The 16854-nt window shown below is 40.4% G+C and overlaps 1 protein-coding gene across 1 annotated transcript in view; it reads right to left on the bottom strand.

Moving 5' to 3' along the window:
• Positions 1-16854, bottom strand: part of THSD7B (thrombospondin type 1 domain containing 7B) — a 1185627-nt gene that overhangs the window by 365613 nt on the left and 803160 nt on the right. Inside the window, exon 15 of the mRNA XM_079925246.1 lies at positions 83-212. Within this exon, the coding sequence (XP_079781372.1) occupies positions 83-212 (130 nt within the window). The remainder of the gene's footprint in view (positions 1-82; positions 213-16854) is intronic.

Raw genomic sequence — 16854 nt, 5'->3', positions numbered from 1 at the left:
TAATAATCATGTATTATATGTAAGGAAATGGGTCATGACTTATTCTAAGGTCTAATGATTATTTTAAAAGGTAATTAATTACCGATATATGGGGCACAATGACACATCTTCACACTCTCGCTCTTCAAATAAGGTATCTGGGCATTCTTGGCCTCCGTTGGCTGCTTCTTGGATGATAATCCTGTATCGAGACTGTTTTATTGTGGCATTTCCTGAAGTAAAGAAAAAATAAAATTATAGTGCCCGTCTATGTGGATGCAGAAAATAGTCCAGGGTTAGGGAGCAACTGATAAAAGACAAAAAGAAAGAGAAGAAATAAGAACCTGTGGAAAGACTACTTGGGAAACGAGAATAACAAGCAAAGACCAGGGATTAATACACAATCTTACTTCTATGAGGAAGACACGTCACACTTAATAATTGTAATTTCAAATCTATATGTTCTAATATGCGAAGACTGTTTCCCACTGTCTTAATATATTTTAAATTAATCAGAATCTATATTACGTTTGGCATAAAAGTTCTATGGCATAATCTGAGAAACTTCAGAAATGCTCTTTAATCTCAAAACAACAGCTCAGGGGGCTAATATTTTACTATTAGCGATTCACTCCCTCAGGAGGGACACTTCCTTCTCTAGGCTACTTTTTACTCTGCAAATACTCTTATTAAAATTAATACATTAGTAGCATATTTATTTATAGGTATTAGTTTATTTGATTTCTTATTCCTCATAACCTGAGATAATATGGGTATAACTGGAATTTAGAGAAGAGGCACTAAAATTATGACAGAACGAAACACAGACATATGTCTTGCTGGTGATTCTGCTGAGCTGCAGAAGTGGTAACAGGCGCCTCGATAAAAAGACAGCTGATGTTCACTTTAACACGGGAGGGCATTCATTTCATAATCTGTAGATGCCTTCTAGTCAACAGCAACTACCAAAATCAATGATGCTGTTTAGCAGCTACTTCCATTACCGTGTGTAAGATATTGCACTTGATACGCAGATACAAATTCTTGAACTTACAGTTAAACAGAAAGAAGAGGGGGGCAGATAGATATGCAACTACTTATGAGACGTTGTAGAGTAAAAAGCTTCAGACGGTGGACACTGTCAGGAGAGTATAAAAGGAAACGTAATCATTTTTAACTCTGGAAATCTAAGGCAGCTCCTTGGAGAGGGCAGATTTTATCCTGGCACTTGAGGGCTAAGTAGAAAAAAATTTTGTTTTCAGAAAGAGAAGGACAAATACCGCATGATATCACTTTATGTGGAATATAAAATATGACACAAATGAACTTTTATGAAACAGAAACAGACTCACAGACATAGAGAACAGACTTGTGGTTACTAAGGGGGGACTGGGGGGAGGGAAGGATTGGGAGTTTGGGATTAGCAGATGTAAGCTCTTATATAGAGAATGGATAAACAAGGTCCTACTGTATAGCATAGGGAACTATATTCAATATTCTGTGATAAACCATAATGGAAAAGAACATATTAAAAAAAAGAATGTGTATATATGTACAACTGAATCATGTTGCTGTATAGCAGAAATTAACACAACCATATTTCAATTAAAAAAAGAAATAACAGTTTTAAAGCCTGAAGCCATTTCAGGTCAAGGGAACAGTTTGAGAATAGGCACTAAGATGTAAGGGTGCATGGACTTAATTGCATTCAAAAGGAAGATGGGTGTGTGTGTGTGTGTGTGTGTGTGTGTGTGTGTGTGTGTGTGTGTAGGCCTTGTGGGCCAGTGCTTCTAGGGGCTTGGGGAGAAGCACAGAGAGGATTATAAAGCATGGAGAGAAGGGGAAGCATAGGAGAAAACTGAAAAAATTTTTAGGTTTAAGACAGATAATGGGGACTTCCCTGGTTGCACAGTGGTTAAGAATCCACCTAGGGGACACAGGTTCGATCCCTGGTCTGGGGAGATCCCACATGCCAAGCAGCAACTAAACCCACGAGCCACAACTACTGAAGCCTGTGTGCCTAGAGCCTGTGCTCCACAACAAGAGAAGCCACCGCAATGAGAAGCCCGCGCACCACAACGAAGAGTAGCCCCTGCTTGCCACAGATAGAGAAAGCCCGCGCACAGCAACAAAGACCCAATGCAGCCAAAAATAAACAAAAATAAATTAATTAAAAAAAAAAACGAACCTAGGAGACTTATACCAAAAAAAAAAAAAAGACAGATAATGGACATAACCATATAAAGAAGAAAATTTCTAGAAAGCCAGTACACTAAGCGGAGCAAAACAAAAGGACAAAAAAGGAGCTTTCATTAATATTATATATTCACATGGTTTCTAAAAAATTGTAGCACAAAAAGACTTACTATATAAGTATAGTGAGAAGCAACTGACCTAAAACCCTTTCTCTGTCCTCCTCCTCCCAGAACACTCTGAACTCTTTCTGTATTTAGTTCTTCTGTGGTTACCTCCAAATCTATAAATAATATGTTCATGTCATCGCTTCTCATTTTATTAACTTTAGACATCATCTATTGATTTTCTGCTATAACTGATGAGTATTTACTCTGCACCATCTTTCAATTTTTTATAATTGTATCACTATTTTTATGCCTCTCCCAGTTATTTAAAGGCTTTAAATAACCTGTATTTTTTTCCATCCCATCCTCATTCCCGTCCTCCATCAGATCAGCCACCAGGGTTCTAAAGGGTCTTCCTGGGTAGACGAGCTTCCTCGTCTATTGCCACCCACTTCCTGCTAAGTTAGGTCCTGGCTTCCTGTGCTGCATCGCCAGTTTCTCTGCTCTTCACTCTGTCCACTGAACCTTTCATAAATGAGTTTAGATCTCTCACCCATTGGTGGTCCTCTCCTTCTGTTTTTGACAAGGAACTGGATCTTTTAAAATTCATTTCCACCACTTTAAGAGATTATGAAAAGGGGAGACCAACGCACTTGTATATTTCATGATCCTGAACTGAGTTAAGGAGATGCATGGGGTCTTTTCCATGTACTCCATTTTTTTGGCTCTTCTTTAACCTGCTTTGTCCTGAGAGATCTGACTATAGAAGGTATGTATTAGTGGCCACCTTGTGCATTGGCTTCTGGTTGGCTTTGGCCCTAAGTGATTTGAGGCACACAGTGGAAGGAAAAAAATGTTGATAAAAGGAGGGAAAAGGAGAGAGGGAGAGAGAGAGAGAGAGAGAGAGAGGGAGGGAGGGAGGGAGGGAGGGAGGGAGGGGGGGAGAGAGAGAGAGAGAGAGAGAGAGAGAGAGAGAGAGAGAGAGAGAGGGATCAGCGTATTTATTCCTCCAGATTTCATTCTCTGAATCAACTCACAAAGCCACAGTTCCTATGGAGTGGTGCTCTCCTGCAGCTACTTTCTCTGAGTTCTTCTAACTGCTCCTACCCATATCAACTTTCAGCCTCCCAACTTTCCCTAGCCAGGTACTGTCAGTTTACATTAACCCTGTCCACTCCTTTGTAAACAGTTCCTTCATTGAATTTTCCCCAGTTACCTGATATGAGTGGGCCACCTATTTCCTACCAGGACATGCTTATAAAATCAAAGGAAAGTTGCTACTATTTGACAGAGAGGAATGGTATAAGTGGCCCCTTTATAATGTAGTTAAAGCTCAGTGAGGAGTATGGGAAAAGAAGCTTAAGAAGAAAAAAAAGTGCAATTAAAACAGTTCTGTATAATAATATATTAATACAATCTATCTCCATTGGGGTGCGGACAATCCAGATAAATAATTGTACCTTTAGGAAAAAGAAAAAGTCTCTTCCACCACTGTCAATTAATTCCAATTACACTGTACTTACTCTGATAATTATCGTTTACCTTTAGGATGCACACATGAATATGTGTGTATGTGTGTGTTTTGTCCAAGTGTTATCTTAGGAGACCGGAAATAAAGATTGAAGACAATAGGAAAAATTAAAGGGTTGACTTTACGCCACATTGAGAGAGAGCATGGATCAATGCCTCTCCCTTCATAGGGCATGCACAAGCGTGCACACACACACACCACACACAGTGAACACTCACACATAGAGGTATTCTACTTTATGGTGTAATCCCAGATCAAATAATTTGCAGTTTGGGAAAAATAGCTGCATTGATTATCATGCCCTGTAGATGTTCAGGTGAAGGCTGAGAAGGGTGGGTTCTATGGGCAAAACAAACTTTTAGAATTGAGTTCAGGTTTTTTAAAGAGAAAACCAACTGGCACTGTACAGAAATTAAGAAATATTTATATGTCTTTGAAGAGAGAGAGAACCAAGGGAGGATCCTGATGAAGGGAAACGCCACCAGGATCTGGGAGACACCTGTTAAGAGTTTCTAAGTGAACATGTGTGTTTCTTTTGCCTTGAACATTGGAATGGTCACATTCAGCATTCAGTTTTTTGTTTGTTTTTAACATATTTATTGGAGTATAATTGCTTTACAATGCTATGTTTCTGCTTTATAACAAACTGAATCAGTTATACATATACATATGTTCCCATAACTCTCCCCTCTTGCGTCTCCCTCTCTCCCACCCTCCCTATCCCACCCCTCTAGGTGGTCACAAACCACGGAGCTGATCTCCCTGTGCTATGCGGCTGCTTCCCACTAGCTATCTATTTTACGTTTGGTAGTGTATATATGTCCATGCCACTCTCTCACTTTGTGACAGCTTACCGTTCCCCCTCCCCATATCCTCAAGTCCATTCTCTAGTAGGTCTGTGTCTTTATTCCCATCTGACCCCTAGGTTCTTCATTATCATTTTTTTTTCTTAGATTCCATATATATGTGTTAGCATACAGTATTTGTTTTTCTCTTTCTGACTAATTTCACTCTGTATGACAGACTCTAGGTCCATCCACATCACTACAAATAACTCAATTTCGTTTCTTTTTATGGCTGAGTAATATTCCATTGTATATATGTAACACATATTCTTTATCCATTCATCTGTCGATGAACACTTAGGATGCTTCCATGTCCTGGCTATTGTAAACAGAGCTGCAATGAACATTGTGGTACATGACTCTTTTTGAATTATGGTTTTCTCAGTGTATACGCCCAGTAGTGGGATTGCTGGGTCGCATGGCAGTTCTATGTGTAGTTTCTTAAGGAACCTCCATACTGTTCTCCATAGTGGCTGTATCAATTTACATTCCCACCAACAGTGCAAGAGGGTTCCCATTTCTCCACACCCTCTCCAGCATTTACTGTTTCTAGAATTTCTTTTTTTTTTTTTGCGGAACGCGGGCCTCTCACTGTTGTGGCCTCTCCTGTTGCGGAGCACAGGCTCCGGAGGCGCAGGCTCAGCGGCCATGGCTCACGGGCCTAGCCACTCCGTGGCATATGGGGTCTTCCCGGACCAGGGCACGAACCTGTGTCCCCTGCATCAGCAGGCAGGCTCTCAACCACTGCGCCACCAGGGAAGCCCCTGTTTCTAGATTTTTTGATGATGGCCATTCAGACTGGTGTGAGATGATATCACATTGTAGTTTTGATTTGCATTTCTCTAATGATTAATGATGTTGAGCATTCTTTCATATCTTTTTTGGTAATCTGTATATCTTCTTTGGAGAAATGTCTATTTAGGTCTTCTGCCCATTTTTGGATTGGGTTGTTTGTTTTTTTGGTTATTGAGCTGCATGAGCTGCTTGTAAATTTTGGACATTAATCCTTTGTCAGTTGCTTCATTTACAAATATTTTCTCCCATGCTGAGGGTTGTCTTTTGCTCTTGTTTATGGTTTCCTTTGCTGTGCAAAAGCTTTGAAGTTTCATTAGGTCCCATTTGTTTAGTTTTGTTTTTATTTCCATTTCTCTAGGAGGTGGGTCAAAAAGGATCTTGCTGTGATTTATGTCATAGAGTGTTCTGCCTATGTTTTCCTCTAAGAGTTTGATAATGTCTGGCCTTACATTTAGGTCTTTAATCCATTTTGAGTTTATTTTTGTGTATGGTGTTAGGGAGTGTTCCAATTTCATACTTTTACATGTACCTGTCCAGTTTTCCCAGCACCACTTATTGAAGAGGCTGTCTTTTCTCCACTGTATATTTTTCCTCCTTTATCAAAGATAAGGTGACCATATGTGCGTGGGTTGATCTCTGGGCTTTTTATCCTGTTCCATTGATCTATCTTTCTGTTTTTGTGCCACTACCATACTGTCTTGATTACTGTAGCTTTGTAGTATAGTCTGAAGTCAGGAAGCCTCATTCCTCCAGCTCCATTTTTCGTTCTCAAGATTGCTTTGGCTATTTGGGGTCTTTTGTGTTTCCATACAAATTGTGAAATTTTTTGTTCTAGTTCTGTGAAAAATGCCAGTGGTAGTTTGATAGGGATTGCATTGAATCTGTACATTGCTTTGGGTAGTAGAGTCATTTTCACAATGTTGATTTTTCCAATCCAAGAACATGGTATAACTCTCCATCTATTTGTGTCATCTTTAATTTCTTTCATCAGTGTCTTATAATTTTCTGCATACAGGTCTTTTGTCTCCTTAGGTAGGTTTATTCCTAGATATTATATTCTTTTTGTTGCAATGGTAAATGGGAGTGTTTTCTTAATGTCACTTTCAGATTTTTCATCATTAGTGTATAGGAATACCAGAAATTTCTGTGCATTGCTTTTCTATCCTGTTACTTTACCAAATTCATTGATTAGCTCTAGTAGTTTTCTAGTAGCATCTTTAGGATTCTCTATGTATAGTATTATGTCATCTGCAAAGAGTGACAGCTTCACTTCTTCTTTTCCAATTTGGATCCCTTTCATTTCCTTTTCTTCTCTGATTGCTGTGGCAAAAAATTCCAAAACTATGTTGAATAAGAGTGGTGAGAGTGGGCAACCTTGTCTTGTTCCTGATCTTAGTGGAAATGGTTTCAGTTTTTCACCATAGCGGATGATGTTGGCTGTGGGTTTGTTACATATGGCCTTTATTATGTTGAGGAAAGTTCCCTCTATGCCTACTTTCTGCAGGGTTTTTATCATAAATGGGTGTTGAATTTTGTCGAAAGCTTTCTCTGCATCTATTGAGATGATCATATGGTTTTTCTCCTTCAGCTTGTTAATACGGTGTATCACGTTGATTGATTTGCGTATATTGAAGAATCTTTGCATTCCTGGAACAAACCCCACTTGATCATGGTGTATGAGCCTTTTTATGTGCTGTTGGATTCTGTTTGCTAGTATTTTGTTGAGGATTTTTGCATCTATGTTCATCAGTGATATTGGCCTTGGTTTTCTTTCTTTGTTACATCCTTGTCTGGTTTTGGTATCAGGGTGAAGGTGGCCTCATAGAATGAGTTTGGGAGTGTTTCTCCCTCTGCTATATTTTGGAAGAGTTTGAGAAGGATAGGTGTTAGCTCTTCTCTAAATGTTTGATAGAATTCGCCTGTGAAGCCATCTGGTCCTGGGCTTTTGTTTGTTGGAACATTTTTAATCACCGTTTCAATTTCAGTGCTTAATTGGTCTGTTCATATTTTCTATTTCTTCCTGGTTCAGTCTCAGCAGGTTGTGCATTTCTAACAATTTGTCCATTTCTTCCAAGTTGTCCATTTTATTGGCATAGAGTTGCTTGTAGTAATCTCTTATGATACTTTGTATTTCTGCAGTGTCAGTTGTTACTTATCCTTTTTCATTTCAATTCTATTGATTTGAGTCTTCTCCCTTTTTTTCTTCATGAGTCTGGCTAATGGGTTACCAATTCTGTTTATCTTCTCAGAGAACCAGCTTTTAGTTTTATTGATCTTAGCTATCGTTTCCTTCATTTCTTTTTCATTTATTTCTGATCTGATCTTTATGGTTTCTTTCCTTCTGCTAAGTTTGGGGTTTTTTCGTTCTTCTTTCTCTGATTGCTGTAGGAGCAAGGTTAGGTTATTCGTTTCCTGTTTCTTGTGGTGGGATTGTATTGCTATAAACTTCCCTCTTAGAACTGCTTTTGCTGTATCCCATATGTTTTGGGTCGTCGTGTCTCCATTGTCATATGTTTCTAGGTATTTTTTGATCCCTCTTTGATTTCTTCAGTGATCTCTTGGTTATTAAGTAGTGTATTGTTTAGCCTCCATGTGTTTTTATTTTTTACAGATCTCTTCCTGTAATTGATATCTAGTCTCATAGCGTTGTGGTCGGAAAAGATACCTGATACGATTTCAATTTCCTTAAATTTACCAAGGTTTCATTTGTGACCCAAGATATGATCTATCCTGGAGAATGTTCCATGAGCACTTGAGAAAAATGTGCATTCTGTTGTTTTTGGATGGAGTGTCCTATAAATATCAATTAAGTCCATCTTGTTTAAAGTATCATTTAAAGCTTGTTTCTCCTTATTAATTTTCATTTTGGATGATCTGTCCATGGGTGAAAGTGGGGTGTTAAAGTCCCCTACTGTGATTCTGTTACTGTCGATTTCCCCTTTTATGGCTGTTAGTATTTGCCTTATGTATTGAGGTGCTCTTATGTCGGGTGTGTAAATATTTACAATTGTTATATCTTCTTCTTGGGTCGATTCCTTGATCATTATGTAGTGTCCTTCTTTGTCTCTTCTAATAGTCTTTACTTTAAAGTCTATTTTGTCTGATATGAGAATTGCTACTCCAGCTTTCTTTTGGCTTCCATTTGCGTGGAATATCTTTTTCCATCCTCTCACTTTCAGTCTGTATGTGTCTCTAGGTCTGATGTGGGTCTCCTGTAGACAGCATATATACGGGTCTTGTTTTTGTATCCATTCAGCCAGTCTGTGTCTTTTGGTGGGAGCATTTAATCCATTTACATTTAAGGTAATTATCGATATGTATGTTCCTATTCCTATTTTCTTAATTGTTTTGGGTTCGTTACTGTAGGTCTTTTCCTTCTCTTGTGTTTTTTGCCTAGAGAAGTTCCTTTAGCATTTGTTGTAAAGCTGGTTTGGTGGTGCTGAACTCTCTCAGCTTTTGCTTGTCTATAAAGGTTTTAATTTCTCCATCAAATCTGAATGAGATCCTTGCTGGGTAGAGTAATCTTGGTTGTAGGTTTTTCTCCTTCATCATTTTAAGTATGTCCTGCCACTCCCTTCTGGCTTGAAGAGTTTCTCCTGAAAGGTCAGCTGTTAACCTTATGGGGATTCACTTGTGTGTTATTTTTCCCTTGCTGCTTTTAATATGTTTTCTTTGTATTTAATTTTTGATACTTTGATTATTATGTGTCTTGGCATGTTTCTCCTTGGATTTATGCTGTATGGGACTCTCTGTTCTTCCTGGACTTGATTAACTATTTCCTTTCCCATATTAGGGAAGTTTTCAACTATAATCTCTTCAAATTTTTTCTCAGTCCCTTTCTTTTCTATTCTTCTTCCGGAACCCCTATAATTCGAATGTTGATGCATTTAATCTTGTCCCAGAGGTCTCTGAGACTGTCCTCAGTTCTTTTCATTCTTTTTTCTTTATTCTGCTCTGCAGTAGTTATTTCTACTATTTTATCTTCCAGGTCACTTATCCGTTCTTCTGCCTCACTTATTCTGCTACTGACCCCTTCTCGAGTATTTTTAATTTCATTTATTGTGTTGTTCATCATTGCTTGTTTCCTCTTTAGTTCTCCTAGGTCCTTGTTAAGTGTTTCTTGCATTTTCTCTATACTATTTCCAAGATTTTGGATCATCTTTACTATCATTATTCTGAATTCTTTTTCAGGTAGACTGCCTATTTCCTCTTCATTTGTTAGGTCTGGTGGGTTTTTACCTTGGTCCTTCATCTGCTGTGTGTTTTTCTGTCTTCTCATTTTGCTTATCTTACTGTGTTTGGGGTCTCCTTTTTGAAGGCTACAGGTTTGTAGTTCCCGTTGTGTTTGGTGTCTGTCCCCAGTGGCTAAGGTTGGTTCAGTGGGTTGTGTAGGCTTCCTGGTGGAGGGGACTAGTGCCTGTGTTCTGGTGGATGAGGCTGGATCTTGTCTTTCTGGTGGGCAGGTCCACGTCTGGTGGTGTGTTTTGGGGTGTCTGTGGCCTTAGTATGAAATTAGGCAGCCTCTTTGCTAAGAGTGGAGTTGTGTTCCTGTCTTGCTAGTTGTTTGGCATAGGGTGTCCAGCACTGTAGCTTGCTGGTCGTTGAGTGAAGCTGGGTGCTGGTGTTGAGATGGAAATTTTCACCGTTTGATATTACGTGGAGCTGGGAGCTCTCTTGTGGACCAGTGTCCTGAAGTTGGCTCTCCCACCTCAGAGGCACAGCAGTGACTCCTGGCTGGAGCACCAGGAGCCTTTCATCCACACGGCTCATAATAAAAGGGAGAAAAATAGAAAGAAAGAAAGAGGATAAAATAAAATGAAATAAAGTTATTAAAATAAAAAATAATTATTAAGAAAAATTTTTTAAAAAGTAAAAAAACAAACAAAAAAAATGGACAGACTAACCCCTAGGGCAAATGGTGGAAGCAAAGCTATACAGACAAAATCTCACACAGAAGCATACACATACACACTCACAAAAAGAGGAAAAGGGGAAAAAATAATATATCTTTGCTCCCAAAGTCCACCTCCTCAATTTGGGATGATTCGTTGTTTATTCAGGTATTCCACAGATGCAGGTACAGCAAGTTGATTGTGGAGCTTTAATCCGCTGCTTCTGAGGCTGCTGGGAGAGATTTCCCTTTCTCTTTCTTCTCACAGCTCCCGGGGCTCAGCTTTGGATTTGGCCCCGCCTCTGCGTGTAGGTCCCCTGAGGGTGTCTGTTCTTTGCTCAGACAGGACACGGTTGAAGGAGCTGCTGATTCGGGGACTCTGGCTCACTCAGGTGGGGGGGGGGTGGGGGGGTAGGGAGGGGCATCGAGTGCGGGGCGGGCCTACAGCGGCAGAGGCCGGCGTGACGTTGCACGAGCCTCAGGCGCGCCGTGTGTTCTTCTGGAGAAGCTGACCCTGGCAGTGGCGGGCTGCACAGGCTCCCCGGTAGGGGGGTGTGGATAGTGACCTGTGCTCGCACACAGAATTCTTGGTGGCGGCAGCAGCAGCCGTAGCGTCTCTGCCGGTCTCTGGGGTCTGCGCTGATAGCCGCGGCTCACGCCCATCTCTGGAGCTCCTTTAAGCAGCGCTCTTAATCCCCTCTCCTCATGCACCAGGCAACGAAAAGGGAAGAAAAAGTCTCTTGCCTCTTCGGCAGGACCAGACTTTTCCCGGACTCCCTCCCGGCTAGCCGTGGCGCACTAACCCCTTGCAGGCTGTGTTCATGCCGCCAACCCCAGTCCTCTCCCGGTGCTCCGACCGAAACCGAAACCCGAGCCTCAGCTCGCAGCCCCGCCCGCCCCGGCGGGTGAGCAGACAAGCCTCTCGGTCTGGTGAGTGCCGGTCGGCCCTGAGCCTCTGTGCGGGAATCTCTCCGCTCTGCCCTCCGCACCCCTGTTGCTGCGCTCTCCTCCATGGCTCTGAAGCTCCCCACTCCGCCACCCGCAGTCTCCGGCCGCGAAGGGGCTTATAGGTGTGTGGACACCTTTCCTCCTTCACAGCTCTCTCCCAGAGGTGCAGGTCCCGTCCCTATTCTTTTGTCTCTGTTTATTCTTTTTTCTTTTGCCCTACCCAGTTACGTGGGGGGTTTCTTGCCTTTTGGGAGGTCTGAGGTCTTCTGCCAGCGTTCAGTGGGTGTTCTGTAGGAGTTGTTCCACGTGTAGATGTATTTCTGATGTATCTGTGGGGAGGAATGTGATCTCCGCGTCTTACTCTTCCGCCATCTTCTCAACTCTCCCAGCATTCAGTTTTAAAGGGATTTTCCCCCTCCCTATGATGTAAAGTGCCTCAAATTATGACCAAACCTATAGCAGAGTTGGTTACGCAGAACAGACATGGTTTAGCAGGTGTAATAGGAAACTCAAGGGCACGCATCCTCTACATTTGGGATGAAGTAGCCAATATAGTCTTCTCACATTGTATTGTTGTTTTAATTTTTTTGGCTGCACTGCATGGCATGTGGCATCATAGTTCCCCGACCAGGGATCGAACCCATGCCCCCCGAATTGGAAGTGTGCATTCTTAACCACTAGGGAAGTCCACTAGGACCGCCAGGAAAGTCCCTTCACACACCTGTATTTTGAAGCCAGCACGAGGGCAGCAGTTTTGTATCAACGTAGGACAATCATTCCAGAAATCTGAGAATTAGCAAGAAAGGAAGTGGATGCCCCTGATAGCACCCAACATCGTGGTTTGAAGCAAACAAGAGAGGATGAGCAAAAGGCCAAGTAAAAGCTCTCAGGAAGTGATGTCAATGTCTCCCTTTCCTTTGAATACACAAGAAGAAAATGATTTCTGGGAAGTAATAGAGAGAGGCAAAGACCGTGGCTTTGCAGGTGGAAAACATTTGTATTACATATGTATCTAAAAAGTACTAGAAATTTCCTGGGATTATCACCTTAATCTATATCAGATCCACTTCTAGGCATTTTGCATATACTCTCTCATTTTATTATTACAACACTTTATGAGGTTGGTATTATTACTATTATTGTTTTTATTATTATCATTATTATTGTCACGATACCCATTTTGCAGCTATGAAAATAGAGGGTAGAAGAGGTAAATAATTTCCACAAAATCACCTACCTAGGATTAAAGTCTCAGCTAAATAGACATCAAAACCCATGATTATTTTTATAGAAGACTTTGTAGTAAGATGAAGAGAAATAAAAGGGCATTCCAAGTCGTAGTTCACACTGCAGGTTCTTTGTTATTCCCAAGGGATACCTTTTCTTTCTAATCGATTCTTCAACAGTACCCTGTTGGCAGAAGGCTTCAAGTATCAATAAAAGCAATGTTTGTAGGGCTTTGTGAGTGATGCTTTCAACCTCATTATGAAAAGTAACAATAAATTGAAGTGCCTGTTCCCAAACATAAACAGCCGCTCAAGCATGATTATGTCTAATAAACCACTAGTCTACATTCAATTTTAATTTATGCATATTTATCATTAATAAGTCATCAGGCATAATTAAACTGAAGTTATTAATTATAGTCAAACGAAGTTAACATTTAGAAAAGATGGCAACTTAAAGATCAAGAGCCATATTTCAGAAAGGGAATATATAAGTGGGCTCCAAACGTTGAGGGATATTTATAGATTCTCTGTGAAGTTTTTCCCAGAAAGATGGTAGCCAAGGTGGAGGAAACGGTGCATAAAGAGTACCTCTGGGTATTCACAGCCAGGTAAGCTGGAACACATTACACTGAATTGAAGAGTCATGGGTGTTGAGCCCTGATACCAGGGTTATTCAGTCAATGATTTAAAGTAAAGAACTGGACCTCTAAATTTCCAGTTGATTTGAAATGTGAGAGTAGGGAGCAAGTAGAGCCTGGCAGAGCACAGTGAGTATAAGCAGTGTCTGACAGGAGTTGGAGATTCTCCTAAAGGCAAGGGGATGTGCAAAGTAGATACAGGATGGATAGGTAACAGCAATGCACAGAAGTCATTCCAACACCCATCTGCGGAATTCTCATGGTACGTTTATAAAAAATGACCTCTCTGGCTTTCCCTTGTTTCTCAATTGTCTCAATTACTAATAGGTCTAATTACAATTGTCTCTAATTACTAATAGGATTTCAGTAACCCACTCTGCTTCTAGGCACCAATATCCTTCCAGGCTTATCGCCTTGTAACTCTTGATTCCCACCTGACACCCTTTTCTCCTCCCCACTTACACGTCCTGTTTACCATTAAACAAACAAAACCAAAATTCTATTGATCATTCCTCCCTAATCAATCGATCTGGAAGCAAAAGGATGGCACCAGTGATATTTTAAGATCCATATCATGTAAACCACCACACGTTAAATACTTCCTGGGGTGGAGTTACAACTCTAGTGCCTATTAGATTTCAGACAGTTCCTTTAAACACGCTAAGCCTCAGCTTCCTTGGCTATAAAACAGGCCAAAGATAAGTTTTTATTTCATGTGATTTCTTTGAGGATTAAATGAGATACTGCATGTAAAGCATGTCCACGCTGTGTGGTACGGGGAGTCTTTTCCAGCATAGTAAAAGTTCATGAGAGAAGGTGAGAAGAAAGGTTTTGAAAAATAGTAGGAGAAAAGCTTCAATAGTTGAGGCTCTTTCTAATTAAAAGAAAGATGTGAAAAACTGGTCTTCTATTCAGTTCTGGGTCGCATTCATGTTCTGAGCATCTAAAGGTAGACCATGAGTGGCTTGAAATCCTTCCACGTTTCTGGTAAATTAAACTCCAACTGCAAGGCAGTTAACACCAGCCAACTTCTGATAACACTGGAGAGGGATGGGTAGGTTGATCAAACAACCCGGTTGCTCAGGGTAATCCTAGTTAATGCCTGTTATCCTGACTTAAATATTAATAGCTCATCTACTCACTTTCAGAAAGGCCTCATTTTGTATAAAAAATTACGTGATCACTCAGAAAGAGACCATCACTCCCATATGAATGCAAGGAACAAGCACATTTTGCTTCTCACTGCACCAAAGGGTTGCATTTCAAATGTGTGGAAAAAGCAGACTGCACTGCTGTTCTTATCAATTCAATCTGATCACTGGACCTTATTGCTTCTTGCCACAGAATTCTGCTTGAGACAGCAGTTCATGCAGCCCAAGAAAACTGCTTTGTGCCCCAAACACACTTGCTTATGAATCATTAAATTAAAAATTAAAGGGAAAGTAGAGTATAAGGCTTACCTCAAAATCATCGACTAGAGCTACGATATGTGTTGTTATGATAGAAACATCACACAGAGATGCTATGCAACTAAAGAGAACTGGCATTGAATCAAACTGTGCAAGAATATGAGGAGAAAACAAGTTTCACTTGGCAAAAATTCCAAATGGTCATTAAGAAGTCTGTTTCCAAGTCGATTCTACAGACAAACAGAGATTAAAGTAGGATGTTAGGCAGCCCGAGCTTCTTGAACCTCAAATCCCCTAAAAAGTAGATTCTATCTACTGATTCATCATACACAAGAGAATATCCCTTTCTAGCTTATTCACAACCATTTTTGAGATTCAGAGCTCATTTCCTTTTTAGAAAAAGTACCAAACCAGGATTCACCAACCCAACTGTCTCCCACTTAAATTTGGAGAAATACTGTGACATCTGAGTTCTCAGAAGGAAACACTTACCACATACAGTGTTGTCATCACTGATAAATATTTATCAGGTATCTGCCATATATGGAGGAGACACATGTCGGTGCTGTGTGTTATACTGAAGTATACATACATGCATTATTAAAGCTCCCCAGGGGAAGCCTCCTGCACTGTTGGTGGGAATGTAAACTGATACAGCCACTATGGAGAACAGTATGGAGGTTCCTTTAAAAACTAAAAATAGAACTACCATAGGACCCAGCAATCCCACTACTGGGCATATACCCAGAGAAAACCATAATTCAAAAGGTCATGTACCACAATGATCACTGCAGCATTATTTACAATAGCCAGGACATGGAAGCAACCTAAGTGTCCATCTACAGATGAATGGATAAAGAAGATGTGGCACATATATACAATGGAATATTACTCAGCCATAAAAAGGAGTGAAATTGAGTTATTTGTAGTGAGGTGGATGGACCTAGAGTCTGTCATACAGAGTGAAGTAAGTCAGAAAGAGAAAAACGAATACCGTATGCTAACGCACATATATGGAAACTAAAAAAAAGGTACTGATGAACCTAGTGGCAGGGCAGGAATAAAGACACAGATGTAGAGAACCAACTTGAGGACACAGGGGGTAAGTGGGAGCTGGATGAAGTGAGAGAGTAGCATTGACATATATACACTACCAAATGTAAAATCGATGGCTAGTGGGAAGCGGCCGCACAGCACAGGGAGATCAACTCCATGCTTTGTGACAACCTAGAAGGACGGGATAGGGATGGGGGGAGGGAGGCTCAAGAGGGAAGGGATATGGGGATATATGTATACATATAGCTGATTCACTTTATTGTACAGCAGAAACTAACACAATATTATAAAGCAATTATACTCCAATAGAGATGTGGAAAAAAAAAATCTCCCCAGTGAAGCAGAAGTGAAACATGATGGATGGATAATAATGTAGAAGTTCTCTATAGTTTTATAAGCATTCAGAAATGATAGTATAAACGTTGTATTTACTATCCAAAGGCATTAATCTGGTATGTTCTCTCTTTGCTCAAGGAGGAATGGAGGGCTGAAGTGGTGAAAATGCAATGCCCTAGAAGAACTATGAATAGGAAGTTTTCATCTACGTCCTTCCTATCCATCTTGGTCTTCTATATATAGAGCAAATACATCAAGAGCAGCCTCCTCCCCCAGAATTCCCTCCCAGCTGAGACCTCCAAGTACTTCAAAATGAACACTGAGCCTGTCTATATATGGATGAAATTAAACAAAATCGCAAAGCTTTTCTGCTAAACTTCCCAGGAATGTTAAAAAAAAAAAAGGTTCCAGGATACTCATATACGTCTTTCATTTTGAAATGTTGCCTGAAAAAATGTATTCTATATCCTTAAATTTTCATAATCATCATTCACTTTGCAACAGAGGCCAAATTCAATGGCTCTGGAAATAGACAAGTCCTCCAAGGCTCTGATTTCTAAGCCCAGCTCATTACCAAATTGCTGTATGACCTCGGGCACTGCACTTAACCTTTTAGAGCTTCAGTTTTCTTGCTTGTCCCATGTGGGTAATACCGTTGAGCCAACTCACAGGATAGTTGCTAGGAATGCCTAATTGAATGAGATTTAAAGCATTTTGTAAATTTTATATATATACACACACACACATACAGATATATATGTGGCCACTAAGCTCAATGCAAGCCTTTAACACAGATTTCAAAAGGAGCAACTCATGTTTGTATCTGCATAAACCATCAGGATGACAGTCAAGGCAAGTAGACATTTTCCTTCTATGGCAGGCACTCACGGAAGCCTA

Source organism: Stenella coeruleoalba (assembly GCF_951394435.1).
Source record: "Stenella coeruleoalba genome assembly, chromosome: 6".
In the NCBI taxonomy this organism is placed as follows: domain Eukaryota; kingdom Metazoa; phylum Chordata; class Mammalia; order Artiodactyla; family Delphinidae; genus Stenella; species Stenella coeruleoalba.
Note: the sequence above shows the minus strand (reverse complement) of the source record. Positions and strands in the feature narration are given on the sequence as shown.